General features: G+C 44.8%; 1 protein-coding gene across 1 annotated transcript; it reads right to left on the reverse strand.

The window, feature by feature from the left end:
- Positions 1-9,120: 9,120 nt before the first annotated feature.
- On the reverse strand, positions 9,121-12,288 carry LOC146359492 (coiled-coil domain-containing protein 185-like). The gene has a single exon (XM_084831592.1). The coding sequence runs from the start codon at positions 11,945-11,947 to the stop codon at positions 9,896-9,898; it is 2,052 nt and encodes a 683-aa protein (XP_084687718.1). The 5' UTR covers positions 11,948-12,288; the 3' UTR covers positions 9,121-9,895.
- Positions 12,289-12,639: the final 351 nt, after the last annotated feature.

Raw genomic sequence — 12,639 nt, forward strand, 5'->3', positions numbered from 1 at the left:
AATTCTATAAGAGAACTGATCGGAAGAGAATCCAATGAGATTGATTCATTCCTATTTTAATTAACTTTTCAGTAAGAATACCATCAGCAATTAATGTATAATAGAATCAACAGAGGGATCTTTTTTAACTAGAGCCCCAGTGGTATTTAAACAAACAAGTGTTATTCATTTAAATTCCTGCTATAGCTCAATGTTGAAAAAGGCTTCCCTGTCAAACCATTTTGCAGTCATATTTCTAGATAAATATGTTTTTCCCTGTCCAGTGGCAGCTGTGGCAGGTTATGCTTTCTTTCCAGGTGCGGCATGCGAGAGCACCAGAGGAGTTTCGTTAGTTTTGTTTTTGTGTAATCTGTTTATTTCGAAATGACAAAAACCAAGCACATTTGAACTTTACACACATTGAATGTCACTGGTGCTTTATGCTCCCTAAACTCATATCCTATGGGAAGGAAAGCAGCCTGATTCTGGACCAGTTGCAGGTTCTGGGCAGTATTCAAGGGCAGCCCCATATAGAGCACATCATTCCAAAACATTGATGATGGTGGCAAGAACCAGCTCTGTGAGGGAGTGTGATTTCTCTCATCCCAGTATAAAACCCACAGTCCCATCTCCCATAGAACAAGCAGACCACCCAATACCACAATAATTCATAATAGCATTAAAATAGCAACTAGTGCTGAGGCAAGACCTCTGCTCCTGGATCAGCCGATGAAGAAAAACAGTGCTGGGTATCATCAGCACAATGATGGCTCCGTCCCCACTTCTGCAGACAATCTCACTCAAAGGATTTTATATCAATATTTTTATTGTTTTTTATTTTATTGTTTAAATAACAATTTTATTGTTGTTTAAATATTATATATTATAATATAATACGTTATTTAAATAACAATGTTATTTTTTATTTTATTTTTATTTTATTGTACAGAATAGGACTCTGAGAAATCTCAGAGAACGTCTAATAGAGAAACACAAAGTGCTGGAACAGCTGGGATATTTGCACATTTCACTCCTTGTGACTTCATGTCAAGTCACATCTAATTTAATGATAGCCAGTAGGAGGAACCATTTAAAAACATACATTTAGTGACCTCCCAAAGTATTGTCTGACTTAAACTGAATGTTATGTACTTTTCTGTTAAGTTTTTGTAGGCCTGGTAGCAGGCCTAGTACCAGTTAACTAGCTTTTGAGGCCATCAAAAAACAAAGTTAAGGAGAAAAAAAAATATAACCACTGTACAGCAGCCCCATTTTAAGGTGTGGGGCCAAATTGCCTCCCACCAGGCCCACTGCAGGCCAGATAACCTCCTTGGGTATGCCCACTGAAAACTACTCCACCCCTGTTTTTTTTTCTCTGTGCTGGGAGAGGCATGGAGAAAGGGACTTGGCCAGTACTGCTCCTCCCAGCTCCGGCTGGTCTTTGCAGTGCTCCTGTGGGCAGTATGGTCCACATGGACCCGCCCCTGGTCCATGTGGTGTTCTTTGCACAACGTCCGTGCCTGCACCAGAAAGAGTGGCCACTATTTGCAATACGTGCTGAGTCTCTGGCTTCGCATGGTGTCCAGGGCCCCTGTGGACACTGAGCGTATGATATTGTTCTCTGCTCTCCTAAAACCATCCGAAGGCTGCTGGTGAGTAGCTCTTGATCACAGATCTCCCTCTCACCAGCATCTGTATATATGCAGTGCAAAGCCACAGCGCTGCACTGGTTTCAAAATTTAAAACCACTATGGCAAATGATCCAGTCACAACTGAATGAGCACCATTTCCTGGGAAGGTGGGATACCAATTTAAGAAATAAATGAATGAATAAAATGCTTGTAAGTCCCATTGATTTCAATGGATTTCAGTTAGGATTTCCAAATGGAATTTCCAAATGCTTAGCTTGATTGGATTGGGCCAATATCCAGTAAGGATAAAATCCTAAACACACTTACTTGTGAATAAGCCCCAACTGGACCTAATGGGACTTGCTTCTGAGTAATAGTTCTGCATGTTGATGTTTCTTTGACTGATACATACATCTCAAGGCCAAAATAATGACTTGAGTTCCAAACTTCTCTCTTTTAACAGCTCTTCTGAAATCGTGGAATGAGAAAATATTGTGCAACTCTTCAGTGCCCTCCTCTGGTGTATTTCAGTAAAGCTACACTGATAAGGAATCCTATTTTTTCCACTGGAAAAAAAAAGTATTTACTCCCCGCAATTAATAACGCATGTCATTAGTTATGCTAAAAAGTAGCTTTTCTCATATCCAGTACTAAGTGTTCTGGGGCACATGGTTGTGATGGTGAGGTTCCAGCATCTAAGCGGAGAACGTTTAGCCAGTGCTGCTGCATCAGGTCTTCTTTTCATCCTTTCCTCCAGATTTTTTTCAAAGATTGAGGGCACAATCCTATCCAGATAGGCGGCCGCCTCCGAACTCGGAGGCAGCCGTCTATACAAAGCAGGGCAGGAGAAGCACGGAGGGGATCATTCCCTCCGCGCTTCTCCTGCCCTACATTTTCAGCTAGGCAGCCAATTGCGGCTGTCTAGCTGCGGGAGGACAAAGTGGGGAAGGAGGCTGCTGTACGACACATTGGATGTGTCACACAGGCACTTCCGCCCTCCCCATCCCGGAACACCCCCTCAGGAACACCCCATTTTGGCTGCTCCATGCTCCTCTTGTGAGCGCGGGGGACGGGGCTGTTATGCGCTACCTCCAAGGCAATGCGGAAGCAGAGGGTAGGTCAGTTCTCCGGGAACTGACCTCAGAGCGCGGGCTCTGAGGTTGGTTCCCAGAAAACCAGATATCCTATGGCCATCTAGCTGCTGTCTAGTGGCCATAGGATTTCTCCCTCCATTACAGAAGTCAGTACCACACAGTAACGAAACAAGTCAGTACGCCACAGTAATTCTACAAGATACATGGTTCTGTTTAGTTATTCTTATAGCATCACATCTGCACAGCGTTTTACACACACATGAAAAGGCAGAGATCCTTGATGAAGACCATGCAAGCTGAGCCACCTAGTCTAAAGATGTATTTGATTCAGTTAGCTATTTAACAGACTTAACTGCAACACCATTGCCGCTCTGGAAGAGATACTGGTGCTCAGGGGTCTTGCTAGGCACTTAACAGATTTCGGGCCCAGGACTATAGGATGTAAACCTGAATAAAATGTGCATACACTGATTTATATATGTATATGCAAATTTAGAAATAATTACTAGTATTTAAATTTCACAAAAGACAAAGCCAGCCAATTACTTATTCATCCAAATCACCTCAAATAAAATAAACTTAGAAAAAAACTCCCATTAGCACCAATGGAAAGATGTCTTCTATGTGTAATTGCCACACAGGGGAGGATTGAGGGCAGGAATTGGAGCATATGTTTGAGGGGGTTGACCCTTTCCTCTCCAGTTGCAATCCCCCATGAAAACTGGGTCCTGCATGTCAAGTTGAGAAGAAAACCTTCCATTACCACCAATCAACACTTAGGGCCCTAGGGAATAGACCTGGAGTGCTGGGAAACAGATTTGGGGCTGGGGCTCCATGTGCCTGTGCCCAGCCCCAGCAGCCCGCCCCCCCGGCTGGTGCTGTTCTGCCAGATGCTTCTCCTTGCACTGGCTGCAAGCAGTAATGCTGTGTAGTGTTGCTGGTGGTTGGCCGTCTTCCACACCACTGTTTGGCTCTTCTGACCACAGTAGCTAGCCTATGAGCAAATGTGAGGGTTTCTTGGCAAACACAGCAAACCAATTACCCCTGCTTCCAAGGCACAGAAAGAGGTGAGCATCAGAAAATGCATCCCTGACACGTATGCCCCATTTTATTTTGCTACCAGTTGTAAAATCTGTCAGGGATACATTTTTCTAGTGCACTTACCTTAGTAACAGCAGAAGTCTGGTTGCATTAGTCTGCCTTGCGTTTGGAGATCTATAATCCAACATCTAGATATTACCCTTTATAATAGGAGGATTCACATAAAACAAGAGCTCACAATGCTCGTACTACCTACGTCCTTGTTAACATGAATCAATTAAGCGTGTTTGATCCAGTCTACTTAACACAATACATTAACTGCTTGAGAGATATAAGGGTAAAGTATCAGGTAGCCTTACTAGGATCCTAGCAGAACTCTAGAATAATGCTATAATCTCTATCACAGTGAGACAAATTTAAGTCATCCATCACATTCTTTTTTGTATATTTTCCCCACATAAAATGTGCATGTGTGCTTCTCCCTATGTATATTTAAAAAAAAAGTATTGTCAGAATTAAATTGTATCTTGGGGATGCTATATCATGAGAATAATTCAAAGGAAGTAAATGGTCCTTTATGTAAGTGGGCTTTAGTCAGAAAGACAGTAAGCAGAATATATAGGTCAAAGATTTCCACAACCCTCATATAATCTAATCATTCTTTCAAAAAGGCAGGATAAAGAGATTTTGTAAATGTATGTGCTTTTAAAAATTGTGATGTACATTCATAACAAAACCATTTTTTAAAAAACTCAAAAACATCTTAGCACAATGAAGCTGAATGTATTTGTTACTGAGAATTTTCCAAACAAGAAGTGTAAAATATTACAATTCCCATTGCTCTACATTATATTAGTGTATGTCAATATGAGGTTAGAGCAGGGATATCAAACCCCTTTCACCCTGAGGGCTAATTCCATTTCAGAGAAGCTCTCAGAGGCCACATTCCAGCAGTGGGTGGGGCTGAAGGCAAAAGAGATGGGGGTGAGAATGCCAAAATAATACCATATTTTAGCTTCAAGCTCTTACTGTCTTAGGAGAGGCATTTCAATGCCTTTTAGAATGGGGAAGAAACCATGGACAAGTCAGGAAACCACTAAACAACAGGCAATCCGGGAGAAAGTGGAAACCACCTGATGATGTGGAGAAAGAGGCATAGCCATCTGAGGACCCTCAGAGGGCTAGATTAGGTTCCCTGGAGGTCCGGATTTGCCCCCTAAACCTGAGGTTCAATACTCGTGACTTAGAGGATAATATGCCTCCCAATCCATCAAGGAGTTCTCACATGGGTCCCCCCACTGAAGTATTACAGGTTGCTGCATTTTTCCACAAGAAATCTCCCTGATCCAAACCTGGAAGTTAAATGCATGGTGCTGCTCGTTCTGATCCACAGAACCACAGCAAGAAGTTGCTGATAGATGACAATATCCTCCACATCCATGCCTACAGTTCTCACCCAAAGCCACAAAATAGCAAGCACAGGAGAAGACTTTGAGGATGCTGTTGTAGTCAAGGTGCCATCATCACTCCAGGGATCCATTTCCCCTTTGTCCCTACAGGTGATCAGTACAGAGTATCTGTTCAGCAGGGAAAACAAGAGGAGTTGCAAGCAGAGCTAGACTTGGTTGTTTGGAGCAGAGTGATAACATGCATGTTTCCATCTGATTAAGTGGGACTTATATTTTTGCAAATGGACCTCCTAATGTGCCAGATTATTCCTTACACAATAATGTATCTTTTGACATATGGGGTATTTTTCATGCCATTGGGAAAAAAAGTTCAGTCATCCTTCAAAACAGGTGACACAGTTTTTTTATTACTTGTGATACCCACACAACTTTCAGAACCAACAGGATTAACACCACACCTGATGAGTACAGCTTCGTTCTGTAAAAGTCTGACACTGAGTTGCTCAGATATGTTTGTTGGCAACTCCAGTTTTGAGATCCTCAATGAACCCAGCCATGCATTATAATCATCTTACTAACGTTGTGGCTTTATAAGGTAAACTACTCTGACTTCAAAATATAAGTGACTTACTTGGGGTGGGGAGAATCCTTAATTTCAGAACATCTAGTTGAAAACTTCAGTTGCTCTGTTTGCTTCAACCATCTACAGCCTGTGATTCAAGTGCTGTGATGATCCAAGAACACTTGCAATGTAGTAAATCCCATTAAAATCAACATTACTTATTTTGACATAAATGTGTACATGGTCAGAGTGCAAAGCTTAAAGCCTAAGCACTCTTATTAGAGATTATAATATATATGGAATCCATTGGGATAAATTCAAGGAACTGAACATCAGAGATACAGCCCAATTTACAATGGTGTTAGGCTGAAGTAGTTAAGATTAAAGCTGATTTAGTCCCACTGATGTTACCTGGGCTGAACTGCATTTTTACTACTACTGTTGATCCGATCAACAGCTTATAGACTGAACTGCTATATATTTAAAATATTACTCAGACCCAAGCATTTTACCTATTCACTGGGGAGAGGCAACGAGCGGGGTACCGCAGGGCTCAGTCCTGGGCCCAGTGCTCTTCAACATTTAATGACTTGGAGGAGGAGGTGCAGGGGATGCTTATCAAATTTGCAGATGACACAAAATTTGGTGGGATAGCTAATTCTTTGGAAGACAGAAAAAAATTCAAAGTGATCTTGATAGACCGGAGCGCTGGGCAGAAAACAACGGAATGAAATTTAATAGGGATAAATGCCAACTTCTGCACCTAGGAAAAAGAAACCAAATGCAGAGTTACAAAATGGGCGATACTTGGCTCAACAATACTACAAGCAAGAAGGATCTTGGAATTGTTGTAGATCACAAGCTGAATATGAGCCAACAGTGTGATGTGGCTCCAAAAAAGGCAAATGCTCTTTTGGGCTGCATTAATAGAAGCATAGTTTCCAAATCCTGGGAAGTACTAGTTCCCCTCTACTCACACTGGTTAGGCCTCATCTGGAGTACTGTGTCCAGTTCTGGGCACCACACTTTAAGAAGGATGCAGACAAACTGGAGAGGGTTCAGAGGAGGGCAACAAAGACGATCAGGGGAATGGAAACAAAGCCCTATGAGGAGAGACTGAAAGAATGGCATCTTTAGCCTTGAGAAGACTGAGGGGAGATATGACAGCAGTCTTCGAGTCCTTGAAAGGTTGTCACAGACATGAAGGCCAGGTCTCTTCTCGATCATCCCAGAAAGCAGGACACGGAATACTGGGCTCAAGTTACGGGAAGCCAGATTCCGGCTGAACATCAGGAAAAACTTCCCATTAGAGCAATATGACAATGGAAGCAATTCCCTAGGGAGGTGGTGGGATCTCCCACATTGGAGGCATTCAAGATGAAGCTGGTCAGCCATCTGTCAGGGATGCTTTGACTTAGCTTCCTGCATTGAGCAGGGGGTTGGACACAATGGTCTGATAGGCCCCTTCTAACCCTACTATTCTATGATTCTATGAACCCCTTAAGCCACATGTGGGCAACACAGCCCTTGGAAGCCTTCAATACAGCCTGCCTCAGGCAAGCCAATACCACGTTTCCCCTGCTGCTGAACTTCACCACCATTGTGTTGGAAAGGATGGTGTGTGGGAAAAATCATCCCAATGCACCCTCTTCTCCATTTAAATCACACTCCTGCCAGTCTGCACAACAACTGTTTGGTGAGCTGGTGGGTGCACAATTTAAGTGCAGAATATGGTGCACATGGGGAGTTATCCCTACACATTGTCCTCCCCATTTAAATTATGCATCTCACCGACCCAGCTGATTGGTGCAGGGACAGGGGGATAATGTGTTCCCAGTATGCAAGAGGGGAGGTTTAAACCTCCCCATCCTGTGCACTGAAATGGGGAGGGGGAGAAAGAGTATGTGTGCCTGGGTGAGTATATGGGGAGGGGATATACATATGTATGTCTGTGGAGAGTGCGCATTTGTGCATTCATGAGAATGAATGGAAGGCTGAGTCTGCATACGGGGTGTTGAGGACAGCACCAGCTCTGCCCATGCCCGCCACAGGATCCATGCCTCTGGCCACACCCACTACTGGCATGTGGCCCCTGCCCCACCACCCATCATTGCAAGCAGCCCTCAGAGGTAAAAAGGGTGCCCACCCCTCTCTTAAGTGGATAGAAAACTACTGAGCAAACCTGCCATTCTGATGTTTTAATTATACAACTGCCTAAGATATATTTATTTTTATTTATTAGCCGCCCATCTGGCCGGCTACCCAGCCACTCTAGGTGGTGTACAATGCAAATAACAACACAAAATACAACAAATGTACACAATCAACTGAACAAAACAACATTGCTCTAAAAAAACAAAAAACAAAACCCTAACCCACCCCAAATACCCGCCTGAACAGCCAGGTTTTCAAAGCCCGGCAGACGCTCATCAGAGGGGGCATGGTGGAGGTCACTAGGGAGAGAATTCCACAGAGTGGGGTCCACCACAGAAAAGGGCCTCTCCCTAGTCCTCACCAGCCTAGCTATCCTGTGTGAGGGGACAGAAGGCCTTCTAAGGCTGGTCTCGTTGAGTGGCATCCCTGCTGTTGCTGGAGGCACTCCTTAAGATAGACTGGGCTGGAACCATATAGGGTTTTAAAGGTCAATGCCAACACCTTGAATCGGGCCTGGAAAACAACTGGTAACCAGTGCAACTCCTTCAGCACTGGATATGGTCTTGCCAACAGCTGCCTTTAATCAGGCGGGCCACCGCATTCTGCACCAGTTGTAACTTCCAAACCGTCTTCAAGGGCAACCCCACATAGGACGCATTACAGTGGTCTAGGCAAGAGGAGACCAGGGCATGAACTACTGATATGAACTACTGATATATGCCTTATTTTTTTATCAAAATTGTATGCCAGGAATAAAATAGGCAACTATTTATCAAATATTGTGCACACATTTTTTTAATATTTAAAGAAATGTATGCGGAAACAAGTCCCATCAATTTCCAGTTCAGCTTTACAAGTCAACATATTTAGGACATGGGTGTTAGAACTGAAATGGGAAGGAAAAGAAGGCAATATAGTTCCATTTACTGTACTATCTGTTGGTACAAACAAACCTTTGGGTTAAAAGTGCTGTGAATCATTTCCAATCACACTGCAGATGTGTGAATGTTTTTGAGTACTCATATCAATATAAGCAAAGTGATAGTTTCCTAACTTCTTTTTTATTCTCTCCAACTAATATAGCAATTATCCCACATGCTTGTTAGTTTTATAAAGCATTTGATTAGAGAAAGGGGGAACTTATTAATTAAACAAGTATGTAAAGCAAGTGTTAGATCACAGATCATCCCACAGAGATAATCCAGAACATCAAGTGAACATCAAGTAACACAATTTCTACTTTTCAAAATATGAAAATATACTGATCAAGCTTTATTTTAAATACCTTTACCGATACAGGTTTATGTTTTTGCAGTTTCCTTCATAATCTTTCTAATTTCAGTACATTATAAACTTTACATTGGCAACATAGCCATATTCTAAAACAATACATTCATAATGTTTGACAAACTATTATTATTATTATTATTATTATCCTGAACACAGTGATAAGCTCATAAACCCCACTGAAATAAATGGGACACATGAATGGTTGACTATGTGGATTGCAAGCTATTGCTTAGGTTATTCAACTATAAAAATAGTGTTTATTTAGATTTAAAAATAATGCAGTATCTTTTACTATCTTATTCTTGATGTATGATTGACTGATGCATACTTTGATATGAAATCTTTACATCATTAATATGTAAACCATATAAAACACGTAATTTGTGAACTGTAAAAATATAATTTTAAAAAAATCATTATTTGTTACAGGAATATTCAATTGAAAGTGCCTAGCATTAAATCAGGGCCACATTCCCTACATATTAGTTGTACAGGGTAGCATGTGGCCAAACTCAATACTTTTCATTCACAATGAAATTACAAATGCAAATGATAGATTTGTAGGATATATTGTAAACTCCTTTAAACCACAATCCTCCCAAACACTTATGAGTCAAACAGTAATTAAGGCTGAAACCACTTTAGTGTACAGCAATGCAAAGTTCTACAATATGAACACTTTACAACCATCTTTTGGGGGACACAAGACAGCCTGGGATGTTTCCTTAAACTTCACTAGAGGCCTCGAAGGAGACTTGCATTACGGTGGGCATCTAAAGCCATTTGATCAAATGAATTGTGGTTTATCAGATCTCTCACTTTTTCTCTAAGGTCATAAGATGCTTTGGCTATTCTCCTAGATTCTTCAATAGCTGCATCCTTATGCCTTAGAATCTGATTGCTTTTCTGATCTTTCCTCCTTAAAGCTTCTTGTATTTCACGTAGATGGCATTTTTCATCATAATCAAGCTTTTGTTTGCGGCAATGGTGGTTCCTTTCTTTCATGCAGTTAATTTCTCTCATACGTTGTGCTCTGTCTTGGATATTTTTGGACATGATTTCTCTGGCCTGCTGGATCTTCATCTCCGCTATCTGCAGCAACATCTCCTTACGCCTTCTCTTCTCTTCCTCTGTCTCTTTTGCTCTAACCTTGGCTATCATGCCTTGTTCTTCTTCCTTGAAAGTCTTTTCTTTTAATTCTCTATTCCTTTCTTCAAGCAGCTGCTCAAGGATTTCTTGAGACCTCTGAAGCTTTTGTTCAATGCAGAGCCTCTTGTACAGCTCATCAGCTTTGAGCCTGTCATCCATTTGGTCCTTCAACTGCATATGCCTAGATCTCTTGTATTCATTCATATCTATTTTCCTCCTCTTCCTTTCCATTTCCTTCATGAGCCTTTTCTCCAGGGCCTGAAGCATCTTCTCTTTGTACAGATGAGAGCTGTTGTCCCTAGCATTCCTCTCACTTAACCTTTTGTCCCAGAGTTGCTTTTCCTGACAACGTTTCCTATACTCAGCTTGAAGTTTGGCATTTTCGAATTTCTCCCTCCGCCCACACTCTTGCTCTTTGGCTAGTTTTTTCCACTTCTTGTCACGCAGCATCATATCCCGCTCCCTGGCCGCCAACAGCTGTTGTTCCTCCAACCTGAGCTTGTTTTTTCTTTGGTCCCGCTCCCTTTGCCACTGCTCCAAACTGTCAGCCAGCTGGTACTGCCTCTCCTTCTCCATCCTGGCTTTGTGCTTCTTCTCCTTCCTCTTCATCTTCTCCCAAGCCTCGGAGGCCTGCAGCCGCCTGTCCTTCATCTCTTCCTCTTCCTGATGCCTGGCCAGCATCAGGGCCGCAATCTTTTTGTCCCTTTCCGGGATCAAATCTTCGTATCTCTTGTCGGTCAGATCTTGGAGGCTGATCTGGGGGTCTCCCTTCCTGGACTTGTGCTGATGGCGGTGGCAGGCACTTTGGTCTGCAGGGAGATAAACCTGCGGCGGCTCTTCCTCCTCGTACTGCTTCAGGGAGTGCATCAGGTCGGCTAGGCTGGGGCTGCTGTCCGAGGGCTCTTGCCACTCCCTCCTCTTGAGCTCCTTCTTCTCAAACTTTGGGGAGGCTTTGTTGTCCAGCTGGGAGAAGGAAAAGGAAGAGGGGCAGACGGAGGGGGGCTTGCTGGCGTCGGTGGGGAAGTCTGTGCCATACTCCAGAGGCCGAGGCACCGGGCTGGCCCACTGGTCGTCGCGGAGCAGCTCCTCCACGCGGGTGCACCGGCCCGACGGGGAGCGGCTGGGGTGCTCGGGCTGGCCGTGGAACTCCCCGCCGTAGAGAGTGGTGCACGAGGTGGTGCACGGGGTGGCGCAGCCCTCGCCCGCCGGGGCCAGGTGCTGCTGCTGCCAGGCGGAGAGGCGGCGCGGCTGGGCGGCGGCGGCGGGCTTGCCCTGGCGCGGCGACGAGGCCCTGCTCTTGCCCTTGCGCGGCAGCAGCGTGCCGCCTTCGTCGCGGCACATTTGCGCCAGGGTGTGGTGGCCCAGGCCGCCCTCGCCGCCCGCCGCCTCGGGCTCCGAGCTGTAGGCGTCCGGGAAGCCTCGCGGCGGGGAGAAGCGGCTGGGGCTCCTTCGCCGCGCCATCTCCTGCTGGGTCTCGCCGCCGGACAAGCTGCAGCAGGATGTGGCGGGAGGCTTCTTCCTGCCCTTGTTGGTGTCGGGCGCGCCTCGGTCGCTCGGGGAGACGCGCCACCCGCCCTCCGCCCCGAGACACTGGCCCGAACCGCGCCGCGGCCGACGCCGCTGCTGTTGGCGCCTCATGGCCGAAGTGGCCTGGCCGGCTGCCCACGCAGCCCCTTGCGCAGCACAGTGAGGGCCCGCGCGTCACAATGGCGAGGGGAGAGGGCCGAGGCCCCGCCGCCGGGCAACAGCGCGCTCCTCCCTCGGCTCGCTTCTCGCCCGGCTGCCTCTGCTTTTTCCCACGCCAGCGGCGGGCCTCGTCGCCACCTCAAGTCGTTCCTCTCCGGCCTAGATGTTCCAGAGCGGTCTACGCCTTCAACCTTTCAATTCAAACGGAATTGCAACCTGGGACGGGCCCACGCCTGACTTTTTATTGAATGCATTTCCCTATTTTGCTCCTTGTCCCTTGTATTGAATGCATGTGCCACTGCGCATGTTTTGGCCTACAACTCCCATCAGCCTTCAGCATTGGCTATGCAGGCTAGGGCTGATGGTCAAAACATCTGGCGGGGCACAAGTTGCCCACCCCTTATTCAGAATGACCAGATATAAAGGAGGGAAGCCCCCCTGTATTATTATTATTATTATTATTATTAGGATGTAGAAGAGAGAACTTTGGCAAGTGCTCCTGGTCATGCAGGGATTTAAATTTTCAAAAAAGAGGCACATCCACCAAGATAAGTTTTTCTACACAAGCATTGGAGAAAGGACTGGATCCAGAGCAAGTTGGTGTCATGCAGTTCCCACTGAAATCAATGGGAATTAAGTTATGA

Source organism: Heloderma suspectum, chromosome 1, assembly GCF_057233095.1.
Source record: "Heloderma suspectum isolate Gila_16-S chromosome 1, 16-S_ref, whole genome shotgun sequence".
Classification (NCBI taxonomy): domain Eukaryota; kingdom Metazoa; phylum Chordata; class Lepidosauria; order Squamata; family Helodermatidae; genus Heloderma; species Heloderma suspectum.

Bases quoted from the DNA above. Each gene is read 5' to 3' on its own strand.
- LOC146359492 (XM_084831592.1), bottom strand. From the start codon at position 11,947: ATGAGGCGCCAACAGCAGCGGCGTCGGCCGCGGCGCGGTTCGGGCCAG.